This window comes from Artemia sp. Qi Xiang Cuo, chromosome 18, assembly GCF_049724085.1.
Source record: "Artemia sp. Qi Xiang Cuo chromosome 18, ASM4972408v1, whole genome shotgun sequence".
Classification (NCBI taxonomy): Eukaryota; Metazoa; Arthropoda; class Branchiopoda; order Anostraca; family Artemiidae; genus Artemia; species Artemia sp. Qi Xiang Cuo.
Window position 1 is genome coordinate 1,566,130 of NC_142811.1, and position 13,185 is coordinate 1,579,314.

Here is a 13,185-nt window from a genome sequence, read left to right on the forward strand (position 1 = left end):
AAAACACGAGTTTTAAAAACTTTCCTCGTAAAGAAGAAAAGAAATCAAGCAATTTTTTGGTTACTTGTAAATACAAGCTTGACTTTATATTGTTTGATTTTAAGCCACAGTTTGTTATTATTTAAACTGAAAAATCTAGTCAAGGTGAATCTATGAAATATGCAGCCCCTCTACTCTCTCCTCTACTCCAAGGGATGTCATATTTGTGTGATTTTCCTCATAATTTGTTTTAAATATTCATGTAACTTATCTGCCCTTGAATCATGGATATACTGCTTATTTGCTGTCAGCGACTGTCTCAGTAGCCCCCATTCAATCTTTACGCAAAGGTCTATTCTTACTAATTACTAATGCTACTATTACTACTACTACCACTTACAACTCAATACAACACCAACCCACCTGAGGCCAACCCTTTTGTGCACGCTCCTCCTCAGCTCCAATCGATTGAAAGCTTCATTCATTACATCTTCCCCAAAAGTTATAAACTTCTTAAAATTCTTTGTTACGACCACTCTCCACCCCATTCAGGGACAGCCTACTTTTTGTTCTTTCCTAAGTGGAGGACTAAAAAGGACAATCTTTGGTAATCTATCATCCTTCATCCATAGAAGATGTCCCAGCAGCGTCTACTTTTCTCTCATTATTTTTCCAGAAAATGGGACAGAAGCATGTTTTTCGCACATACTATGACAGATATAACCAGATTATCATGCCTAAAAATTATAACAGTATACAGCCGTTGCTATTTTCTTTCTCCCCGCTGAATTTGCCTAGATTAGTAAACCATCTATCCAAATTTCTACCTGGGACCCTGTCTATTTGTTCCTCTGACTGAAAGTATAATTTTTCGTAGTCCCTACAATATCCATCAATCGATCTAAAGGGGCTTATACCAATATGACACGTACCTTGCACTTTTTAGTCGTAAAAAGAGCAACTAGAATCCTACCGTTAATTCATTACCAATCTAAGCAAGATTTAGAAGCTCTCTTATTAATCATCCTGGGCCTCTCTTGGTCACAAATTGTTTTTTGGTCAGAAAATTAACATACACACACAAAAAAAGAGATAAGGACAAAATACAACTACAGTGTAAAAAAGAAAAAAAAACAGCTGAGAACAATTCTTAAAAGTTAATTTATATGAAATGATTTTTCTTATAGGGAAGGCATCAACTATTCGAATTTTTAAGTTTACTATTCTATTTAAACTATATTGCCATAATTTATTACTACTAATATATCAACCACTACTAACAACTCACTGCAGCACCACGTCACCGAAAGGTAACAGTTGTGTACGCTCCTGCTCCATCCCAATCTCTCAAAGCTTCACTCTTTATCCCTTCCCTAAAAGTTTCAATACGAGAGGAACTTAGCAAACTAACCCTCAGTAATCTAATGTACACTATAGTAAATAACACTTTAGTTATTCACCTCTTCACGTTCTCTTTATTGAGTAATCTGTTATACAAAGTGTATTCTGCTAAGAGTATATTTCGTATTTAGAGCATTTTAAGGAATTAAACGAAAGAGAGTATAACGTTAAAACAATGCAAAACAAAAATGTTATAAAGTTAAAGGGTTTTAGGCTATAACACTCCAAACAAAAAGATGAACTAAGTGATCAAAAGTTGGCCACAATAGAAATTTAATTGGTCTACTTACTCTCTGGATCAAAATTCTTTACGGTAGTAAAGATTACCGTTGATGGATGACTAAGACCTCCCTGATTCTGAGCAAACACCCGGCATTCATATTTCCTTCCATCGAGTAGTTGCGAAAGCCTGATTGCGTTCTGTGGAAATATGCCGAAACGTCGCCATCCAAAACCGGGTCGCGCATATCGAAACGTCGCTTCGCGCATTTCTACAAAATACCCATGTACGCAGGGATCATTAGCACTTGTTTGGCGAGCCCAAGTTAGGCTAGCAAAATCAAATCCTACTTCAACCACTTTCAGTGCTCCAGGCGGTGGTGGGGGACCTAAAAAAGGGCACACAAATTTATAATTGGAAGCTGGGTGATTTCACATTATGTATATTCATAATCAAATAGCCCTGGTAATTGTTCAAGTTTCTGACTTGAACAATTCGTAGCTCCGTAAACCATAGTGGCAGCATTTGCTGTTCCTTAGTAATGAACTGGCTAATTGCAAAGAGTTCTCTAACTTTTTCTTATCAGCAACCGCAATCAAACTGTTTGCATATAGTTTTTTTCTAGACGAATCATTTTAACAAAAACCTTTGTAGCAGCCTCTTATATTAGATTTAAGTTGCACCCGACGTGTTTAAAATATAGAGTAGTTTACTATGACAGAAGGGTCATAAGCGACCTTCTGACTAAGGCCACCCAGCCCGAAAAGGACTTAAACCCCCAAAACATGGTAATTTAACTCTATAGTAGCGTCTTATATTTGATTAAAGTTGAATCCAACATGTTTGAAATTTATAGAGTAGTTTACTATAGTGTCCAGCGTTTACTCCCTCGGAAAATACCCCCAACAGAAAATCCCCCCCCCCCCGCGGGTGGTTGGTCTCCAATCACCTTCGACTTATTAAAGAGGACTGGAACTCTCAATCTTTGATCTAATGAGCACCCTCCAAAGTTTCTGCTACCATGAGAGGGAGGTGTAGATGAGGAAGGGGCCGTCCCCCTCCTATACGGAATAAATTCTGTTCATTTTGGGGTTTAATGTTACTCTTTACTTTCGCAATAACAGCAGACCAGATATATTCTCACAAATCATATGAGTGTAGATATCAATTTCATGTTTTTGATGCGTTTTTTAAAGTTTCTTTGGTACCAAACCAACGCGACCCCCCGCTTTCCCAACAACAATCCTGGTTATGGCCCTGGAGATCATAAATCAATTTTTACCTCCAACCTCCCCTCGTTTCTTCCTTAGAACTAATTCTGTATTTATCTGATGGCTCAATAAAAATATTCTTGGACTACCCATCCACCTCGATTCGTTATGTTGCCAGGAATCGTTAGAGGCATTAAAATCAGTTCCCAGGAACAACAGTTCTTTAAAGAGGTACTAGTTCTTTAAAAGGTACTGAATTCAGGCTAATACATTGAGAAGTTTTTCAATATACATAGTCAGTTATGAACTTGCTTCCGCTGTGTTAACATCTAATTGGTGTTTTCACTCTTGGTATTTGCTAGTCGAAATTCCCCGTGTGTAACTTGAACATTTACAGACCGTGCATGTCCCTGGACTTTCCTAAGTGATATTAGTGACCTTGGTTCTTGTTAATTAGATTATAGGATTTGAATTATAGTTCTGAACAGTGAAAGAAATAAGATGTGAGATTTTTAGTTCCAAATAGCTCATGTCTGACACAAAGGAAACTACTGAAAACGACACTGATGTCTCAATGTCTCACCTTTCCTTCCTTACAAAAGCAACTTAACTATAACCCCCCCCCCACTCCTATGTCGATATCAACCACCCTTCTTAAAGGGACACACGACCTCAACTTCGTTAAAGCTAAAAGTACTGGTGAAACCCCCGGCAAAAAAAAGAAAAAATTATGCAATTAGATCACCCCCTGAAGAACCCCAACCCGAGATTATATCACTCACTGATGATTCCCAACCAATTGAATCGCTTCCTAGCTCTTTAGATCAGCCATACTATTACATTGTGACCATCAAGAAAACCAATGGTCAACCCTTTGCTAGAGATCAGTTAATGGATATTGGAAAGCCTACATTTCTACTCGCTAACTCCACTTTTGAAGTAGTCTTACTAAATGACAGTCTGACAATTTTTTATTTTACCTTTCACAAGGCCACAGATTTAGCCATTTTAAGGTCCAGGGAGCTGATCGTTGAGGGTTCCAAAATCTTTGCCACTTCAAAAGAAGTGGAAAAGTCCTATAAATACGTGGTTTATGGTGTTGACACCGGTATACCAATAGAGGAATTTACAGCTGAACTAATTGATTCTTCGGGTCATCCGGTCCAACCAACAACAGCCACAAGACTCCGCTTGAAAAATGATGGTAATCTTATACCCAGTCGCTCAGTGCTCATTGCATGCAAAAAAGAGTTGCAAAGAGAAGTTTTTTTTTGTATGGTATTGCCCATACCCAAAAGTCCTATAAAACAAAGCCCCTACAAAGTGCAATTTGCCTAGCTCATGGTCATAGTAAAAATAATTGTACAGTCACTCCAGTCAAGTCAAAAGTGTGGAAAACATAACCATGTTACAGAAGACTATACCGACAAAAACACTTGCTGTAAAAATTTCAAATACACGAGACACACGGGACTTACGAAAAAACTTTTTCCAGCCAATCATAAAAGAGCCAAGATCCTCCGAACCTCTGTGAGATTGAACTTGTCCTACTCCTTCGTAGCCGCTACAATCCCTAGACAATCAACTCCAAGTCGACCCTTAAATAGCCAAACTGAAGTTTCAAAGAACCAGAGGAAAAAGGTCCCTCCCCCAATAGATAAAGGCTTCTCATTTACTCAATGGTCCACTCAATTTCTTTAACTTTAGGCCAAATCGCAGCCTTCCTCTTCCCAACTTCCAGTTTTATCACATCCACAAATTATTGATCATTATAATCAAGAATGGCAAAGGTTAGCCATATACCTCGCAGTTTTCCACCTTACCGAGATTAACAGTGAGCCAGTTCACGTAAAAAATATCCTTAAAAAAGGCCATTACTACAGTCCTAGGAGAGGAAGCTACGCCTCTACGAGAGGAAATCCGGCAAAAAGCTACGGCCCAACTTTTATCCTTCAAATAAGGCATGGAATTCCATCCAAACTCAACATTTCCTACGACCCCAACTGTTACCAAGTCCCTTAGAAATTTGAAAGAATCACCAACACTTGAAACGATGGTAGAAGCACCAAGCCATAGCAAAACAAAAAAAAAAAAAACAAGAAAAAGCTGACCAACACAGTAACACAGAAATTGACGAACCCTCGCAAAGTCTCTTCGGGTGAGGATGATGTACAAAGCAAAACCCAAGTGAGTAGATACCCGATAAGAATTCCTGACGACTAATTAATGTGTGGCTTTTCGTTCTTAAGTAATTTGTCCCTTTATAATTGCATTACTTTCAATTATTCCGATACAGAAAGTAATCAGAACGCCAACCCTATAAGCAACCCCAATGGTACCTTAACTCATACTAGTTGTAATTACCTTGGTATTCTCGATTTTGCTACCAATGTGAAGCCAAAACTAGTAAATAATAATTCCCTTAATGTTCTTTGTTTCAACATCAGAAGCATCCGGGATAAGTGGCTCAAGTTTAAAGATTTAATTTCATTCAATGGTGTCTGCCCTTTTGACGTAATAGGATTAACAGAGACATGGCTTTCCGATAATGATGACAATAGTGATTTTTCACTCCCTGGTTACCAAATAATCCATATGCCCAGGAGATTGACAAAGTGTACTGGGGGTATCTCACTTTACACCCAGTCGAATTTAAATTTTACCAGGCTATCAGAGCGCGAATCTATTTTTTCTACACAAATAAATCTCAGATGTATTTATTCAATAATTGTTAACCTAGTTATCGGCCAAAATTCCTAAATACTCTCCTTGTTTTATAAACCTCCACCATTTCCGACCTCATGTTTTTGTAATCTGTTTGATGATTTTTCTAATTTCTTTAATCTACCCCATAAAAAGGCAATAGTTTTTGGGGACTTTAATTGTAACCTACTCAATGTTGGTAAAAATATTGAATCTGACACTTTTTTTGAATCGGTAACCGCGAGTGGTCTTCTATCCACAATTTTTTCCCCCAGTAGAGTCGATCCTGTGAGATCAACTTCAACATTAATTGATAACATTTTTGTATCCACTTCCCTGGGAAATGACCTGTCCTCAAATATAATATTTTCGGATCTGTCAGACCATTTTCCTGTTTACTTGTCACTACCTTCACAACCACTCACTCTACGCTCTAGAATTAATATCCCAACACCTACTAGAAACTACAGCTCTGCAAATATAACCCATTTTATCGATTGCCTAAGAACCACTGACTGGTTCGATGTTTTAAATTGTCAAGAAGTAAATTCTGCCAGAAACGGTTTTGCGCAAAGGCTAAGTGAGATTATCCATTCAACTTTTCCTATTCCTAAACATAACCGGAAAACTATCCCTATATGCCCCTGGATCTCACATAGCCTTATTGCCTCCTCATATCGTAAAAAAAAATTATATAAGTTAGCCTGTAAGACCAGTAGTGATATTGACCTATCAAATTATCAAAATTATAAAAACTTATACACTAAACTTATGCGTGAAGCGAAGAAAAATTATTATTATACAAAAATTCTCAATTGGAAAGGTAACCTGAAAAAGATTTGGTCCACCATTAATGATATACTCTCAAAAAATAGAAAATCAAAGTCTATACCTATTCACCTTAAAGACACAAATGGTAGATTAATTGACCCTTTAGATGCACCTGACGCATTTAATAATTATTTTTCTAATGTTCCCCATACTGATTCCCGCTCCTCCTTACAGGCTGTATTCCCTTGCTTCAATTCTAGATCCATGTTTTTCTGCCCCACTGATAGCAATGAGGTAATTCAAATCATCGGTTCTCTTCCTAATGGTTTTACACCTGACTGTCTTGGATTAAGTAATAAGCTCCTGAAGACCATATCTCCTTTTGTTTGCGAGCCCATCATGCATATTGCCAACCTATCTTTAACCCACGGAGTTTTCCCTGATTTACTAAAGTCAGCCATTGTTATCCCAGTTCTTAAAAAGGGCGATCCAACTGAGATAGGCAATTATCGTCCAATCTCAATTCTCCCTGTTATATCCAAAGTGCTCAAGAGAATCATCTTCAGACGTCTGTCTTCCTTTCTGTTTGACGGTCAGCACTCTGTTTCCTTGATTTCTCCTCACCAATATGGCTTTAGGCCGAAATTTTCAACTTCTCATGTTCTAATTGACGCCACACAGTTCATACGCTCACAACTCGACCTTAAAAAAACTGTATTGGGTTTGTTTTTGGATTTTTCTACGGCCTTTGACACAGTCAATCATAGTATTTTCATAAGTAAATTAAATAGTTACGGTATTTGTGATATTTCTGTCTCTTGGGTCGACTATTTCCTATCCGGAAAGGTACTCAGTTTGTGCTTAGGTGGAGTATCTTAGTAGCCCTTATCGGTTTGGAGGAGTGTCCCGCAAGGCTCTATTTTAGGAGGGGGTTCTAGGCCCTATTTTATTTCTCCTATATATCAATGATCTTGTTATGGACCTGGGCCCTTCAGTGTATCCTGTACTATTTGCTGATGACAGCAACTTCTTCATCACTGGCACCAATTTACCATCGGCAATAACCTCTGCCCAAGTCCTTCTGAACAGAGCCCAGGCGTGGTGCCTTACGAATAACATGACCATTAATAGCAAAACAAAGTCAAATAGTATTATTCAGAGCCCCATACAACAAAGACATAATTCATCCTGCTCTTGGTCTCAAGGACATCCTCCTACATCATGTCCTTGAGACCTTGGTCTCAAGGTCTCAAGGACATGCTCTTGGACATCCTCCTACAAGTGGAGGTTGCCAAGTTTCTTGGTGTATTTATTGACTCATGCTTGTCCTTCTCTAATCATATTTCTTACATCACAGCCATAATTTTGAGACAAGTAGCTATGATTAACCATGTGAATTATTTTCTTCCTCCTGAAATCCTAGTTACCCTCTATTATTCCTTTATTTTTCCTTACCTTTCTTATTGCAAATCAGTTTGGGGAAATACAAACCGCTCTTTCACTAAAAAACTCAAATTTGCCCAAAACCGTGCCATTAAAGCAGTTTTTCGGCTTCCCCGTCTATATCAAAACTCGTGATTTGTATTCAGATTTTGGCATAGCTCCACTTGATCAAATCATACAAAAACTAAACTTATCGCTTGCTTACTCGGCTTTCCACAATAATCTTCCTCCTCAACTACAAAACAGTTGTAATATTAATAATTCGGAAGCCCACTGTCTCCATTCACCCAATAGATCCTTTATAATCCCTAAATGAGTTTCTAGCGCTGCCCAGCAATCTCCCATCTACAAATCCATTATTCAAGGGGACAAAATACTCTCCAGTGTTGAACTAGCCACAAGTTTCTGCAAGCTGTATAAAAATGTAACAAAACCTAATAATATAATTTAATCTTTCAATTTTTAACCAATTTGCTTTAATTACCCATGTTTTATTCTTCTATCTTTTTTTTTTGAGTGTTATTTTAATTTTTTTTTCTTTCTTTGGTCCTTAACAAGTTCTCTTCTAGGATCTTTATTGTTATCAGTGTTTGTGTTATGTTTTTATTCGAATAAATTGCATTGAATTGAATTGAATAACACTGATGAGCTGCAACTGTGAAAAGATTCACCCTTTTTTTAACTCTTTCGGGAATCGGGCCAGACTTTCCAATACATAAATACAAGTCTGAGAATTCCATTTTATATTTCTAATATTAAAAATCAAATTTAGATCTTCCAAACAAACTAGGTTATTTAATTTTTGTGTTGATCCTTCCATGAATAAAATAATTGCTCAAAAGCTTAGAGCTATTCTGCTAATTTTACCATGGGGCAAGTCTCTACATATATTCTATTGCGTTTCTATAAATAGAAAGGGCGTTTGCTTAAGGACGATGCGAAAAAAAAATGTTATTTATTATTGAATAGATTTGTCTAAGCCAATCTTTTAGAATATTAATTAAAAAAAACTTTTTCCACAAAATAATCTTTTCAAAGAAAAGTAAAGAACTACATTAAACAAAAAATGAGCAAAAATAAAATCAAATAATCTACCAAGCTTGAAACTACCGCAAATCACAATCAATAAATAAATGAAACCCAAAACGAACAGAAATTACAATAAATAACCGAGTCAAACTCAAAAGGAGCAGAAATTAACATAAGTTGGACTTAAAACCCCTATGCCTTTCCAAGGCCAGAACAAAATTTGAACTTTACTGAAAAAATATAAATGTTTTTTACTTTTATAACTTTAATAAATCAAATAATTTTAACATTTTGAATACTAAATATCAGTATATGTATATTAAGCTGACAATGCACATTTATTTGTGTTTCTATCTGAAAATCAACTACGCTAAACAAAATGGCTATCTCAAAATTTTGATTGGATGTGTTTGGGGGAATGATGGGCGGGGGGGGGGGGCAAGTTGCCCTTCAATCACTTTTGACTATTGAAACGGGCACTAGCCCTTCCAATTTCCAATCGAATGAACCTTTTTTGAAGTTTCTACGACAACGCCTTCTATAAAATCCTTTTATGCTCCCAGGGCATAAAGTAAAATTCTTGTCCCAAGGATTGTGGGGGAGTGTCTTCCTCAAAAACATACTTGTTGTTTGGAAATCAACTGCGCTGTACAACAAGCATATATGACAATGTTTATTGTATATTTGGGAGAGTGATAGGCGTGGGGGGGGGGGGCTAGTTGCCCGCCAATCACTTTCGACTATTAAAAAGGGCACTAGCCCTTTGAATTTCCAATCGAATGAGCCTGTTTTGAAGTTTCTACGACAAAGCCTTCTATAAAAACCTTATATACCCCCAGGGCATAACTTAAGACCCTTGCCCTGGGGGTTGTGGGGGAGTGTCCTCCTCAAAAACATATTTTCTATCTGAAAAATCAACTAGCTTACGCTGAACAAAATTTCTATTTCAAAATTTTGATTGGATGTGTTTCGGGGTATGATGGACGTTGGGGAGGGGGGGGGGGCTAGATGCCCTCCAATCACTTTCGACTATTAAAAAAGGCACTAGCCCTTTGAATTTCCAATCAAATGAGCCTGTTTTGAAGTTTCTACGACAACACCTTCTATAAAAACCTTATATGCCCCCAGGGTATAACTTAAAACCCTTGCCCTGAGGGTTATGGGGGAGTGTCCTCCTCAAAAACATATTTTCTATCTGGAAATCAACTACGCTGAACAAAATAGCTATCTCAAAATTTTGATTGGATGTGTTTGGGGGAATGATGGGCGGGGGGGGCTAGTTGCCTTTCATTAAAAACTTTATATGCCCCCAGGGCATAACTTACAACCCTTGCCCTGAGGGCTGTAGGGGAGGGGTTGTCATCTTTAAAGACCTATTTCAAAAACTTTCAACTACGTTGAATAAAATGGTTATCTAAAAATTTTGATTGGATGTGTTTAGGGAAAAGGTGGGCTTAAGTGGGGGGCTATTTGCCCTCAAATCATTTTCGACTGTGAAAAAGGGCACTATCCCTTTGAGTTTCCAATTGGATGAGCCATATTTGAAGTTTCTACGACAAAGATCTCAATAAAAAACCTTATATGCCCCCAGGGCATAACTTAAAATCCTTGCCCTGAGGGTTGTGGGGGAGTGTCCTCCTCAAAAATCTATTTTTCTATCTGGAAATAAACTACGCCGAACAAAATGGCTATCTTAAAATTTTCATTGGATGTGTTTGGGGAAATGATGGGCGCGAGGGGGGGGGGACTAGTTTCCCTCCAATCACTTTCGACTATTAAAAAAGGCACTAGCCCTTTGAATTTCCAATCGAATGAGCCTTTTTTTGAAGTTTCTACGACAAAGCCATTTATAAATACTTTACATGTACCGCGGGTAAAACTTATAAACCGAGTCCCAAGGACTGCGCGGGAACGTCCTCCTCAGAAAGATGTTTTCTATCTGGAAATCAATTACGCTGAACAAAATGGCTATCTCAAAATTTTGATTGTTTTGTTTGGGGGAATGATGGGCGTGGGGGGGGGGGGGGCTAGTTGCCCTTCAATTACTTTCGACTATTCAAAAGGGTACTAGTCCTTCAAATTTTCCAATCGATTGAGCCTTTTTTGAAGCTTCTACGACAACACCTTCTATAAAAACCTTGTATGCCCCCAGGGCATAACTTAAAATCCTTTCCCTGAGGGTTGTGGGGGAGTATCCTCCTAAAAAACATATTTTCTATCAGAAAATCAACTAAGCTGAACAAAATGGTTATCTCAAAATTTTTATTGGATGTGTTTGGGAGAATGATGGGCGTGGGGGGGGGGGGGCTAGTCGTCTTCCCAACACTTTTGACAATTAAAAAGGATACTAGCCCTTCAACATTCCAATCCAATGAGCCTGTTTTGAAGTTTCTATGACAACGCCTTCTATAAAAAACCTTATATGCCCTCAGAACATAACTTACTACCCTTACCTCGATGGCTGTGGGGGAGGTGTTCTCCTCAAATACAAATTTTCTTTTCGGACACTAGCTGTTCTGAACAAAATGACTAACTTAATAGTTTGATGGAATGTGTTTTAAGGAAAAAGGGGCGAGGGGGGCTAGTTCCCCTCCAATCACTTTCGACTATTAAAAAAGGTATTAGGCCTCTGAATTTCCAATCAAATGAGCCCTTTTCGAAGTTTCTACGACAACTTCTTCGATACGCATTGCCCAGGTATGGACAAAAAACGCCCCCCCCCCCCCAAAAAAAAAAACACATTGTGCCACATCGTTCTTTATTTAGGCAGCGCTAGCGCGCTGCCTATGATCCTCTGTTGCAATTTTAGCACAGAAAAGTTCAAAATGGCTATTTTGCGGTAACACATACATATAACACCAGCTAAAAGGTATGAGAAATGAGAACACCAATAGCTACACACGCAATAATTTTGTCCTCTTTTTGTTTTTGCTTTACCGTTTATTTTTTGCAATTTTTTTTCAACATTCTGTTTTTATCAAGTTATTTTCAATTCTCTGTCTTACTGAAATAACTTTAGTTTAAAAAGAAATAAAAAATGCACCTCTATGTGTTTTACAACATACTTATAATTTTGCTACTAGCTGGATCTATACTGAGGGGATCCGAGTCAGGTTGAAGTATAGAGGATGTTCCTGGAGAAACAACCAAAGGATCATGTTCTTGCTCAGTTGACGGCACAGGACGTGTTCTCCCATTTAGATGTGCATTATTAGTAGGCGAGATATTTTCTGCTTCTGAAAAAAAGACAACGCACATTAATTTTCAAAGGGGCTGATAGGCCATCACACACGGTGTTTTCAGTAGGCTATACAAATAATAACATTAAATATTTCTGAAAACTGAATACATTCAGCAATTTTCAATACAAACTTAATTCTAGTAGTTCTTTCATTTCACATTCATTTCAAACTAGGTTTATCTAATTTCCACATATTATTGCGATTCTTATTTTGAATATGCAAATAATTCCTACCTGAAAACTATCATTTTTCTTTGTTTTTTTTTGGTAGTTTCAAAGTTATCAAACAGTTCGTGGTAACGAACGGTAAGTTCGTTGCTGAAAACTTGCTACTTTGAAAATTTGCTGTAAGTTACGTTACTGAAAATTTGCTGTAAGTTCGTTACTGAAAACTAAAAATATGCCTTATTTTCGAAAAAAGGGGGAAACAACCCCTAAAAGTCATAAAGTCTTAATGAAAATCACACCATCAGATTCCGCGTATCAGAGAACTCTACAGTAGAGGTTTCAAGCACCTATCTACAAAAATGTGGAATTTTTTGTTTTTTGCCAGAAGAAAGATCACGGATGCGCGTTTATTTATTTTTTATTATTTTTTTTTTTTTTCCAGGGGTGATCGTATCGACCCAGTGGTCCTAGAATATCGCAGGAGGGCTCATTCGAACGGAAATTAGGATCTTTATATGGAGGAAATTTTCATGGGGGAAGGGACATTGCTACGAAGGCGGGCTGGATTTCCCAACATTATTTTAAAAAAACGACCAGAAACTAAAATTAAAAAAAACAAGTTTTTCAACTGAAAGTAACGAGCAACATCAAAACTTAAAACGAACAGAAATTATTACGTATATGATTCGGTTCACCCCATAGTCAATACCTCGCTCTTTACGCTAAAGTGTTTTTTTTTTGGTACTTTCATAATAGCTATTTACTATAATTAACGGCCTTTGTGATTAAGGGGTCATTCTTAAAGAAATGGAACAAAATTCGAACTTTAGCGTAAAGAGCGAGGTATTGACAAGGGGAGCGAACCCCCTAATTTACGTAATAAAAATATACGAATTTAGAAGTTCGTTACGTAAGTTAATTCGTAAGTTACGTATATTTATTACTAATAAAAACGTTCGTAAATGAAATTAAACAACTTTCGAGAAAGCCATTTAACCAAAAAAAAAGTAAAATTAATA

At 37.3% G+C, this 13,185-nt stretch overlaps 1 protein-coding gene across 1 annotated transcript in view; it reads right to left on the bottom strand.

Moving 5' to 3' along the window:
- LOC148941110 (uncharacterized) overlaps nt 1-13,185 on the bottom strand; it is a 153,987-nt gene that overhangs the window by 88,729 nt on the left and 52,073 nt on the right. The window contains exons 6-7 of the mRNA XM_089104098.1: nt 11,823-11,993; nt 1,671-1,988 (exon numbers count right to left, since the gene is read on the bottom strand). Of these exons, the coding sequence (XP_088960224.1) occupies nt 1,671-1,988; nt 11,823-11,993 (489 nt within the window). The remainder of the gene's footprint in view (nt 1-1,670; nt 1,989-11,822; nt 11,994-13,185) is intronic.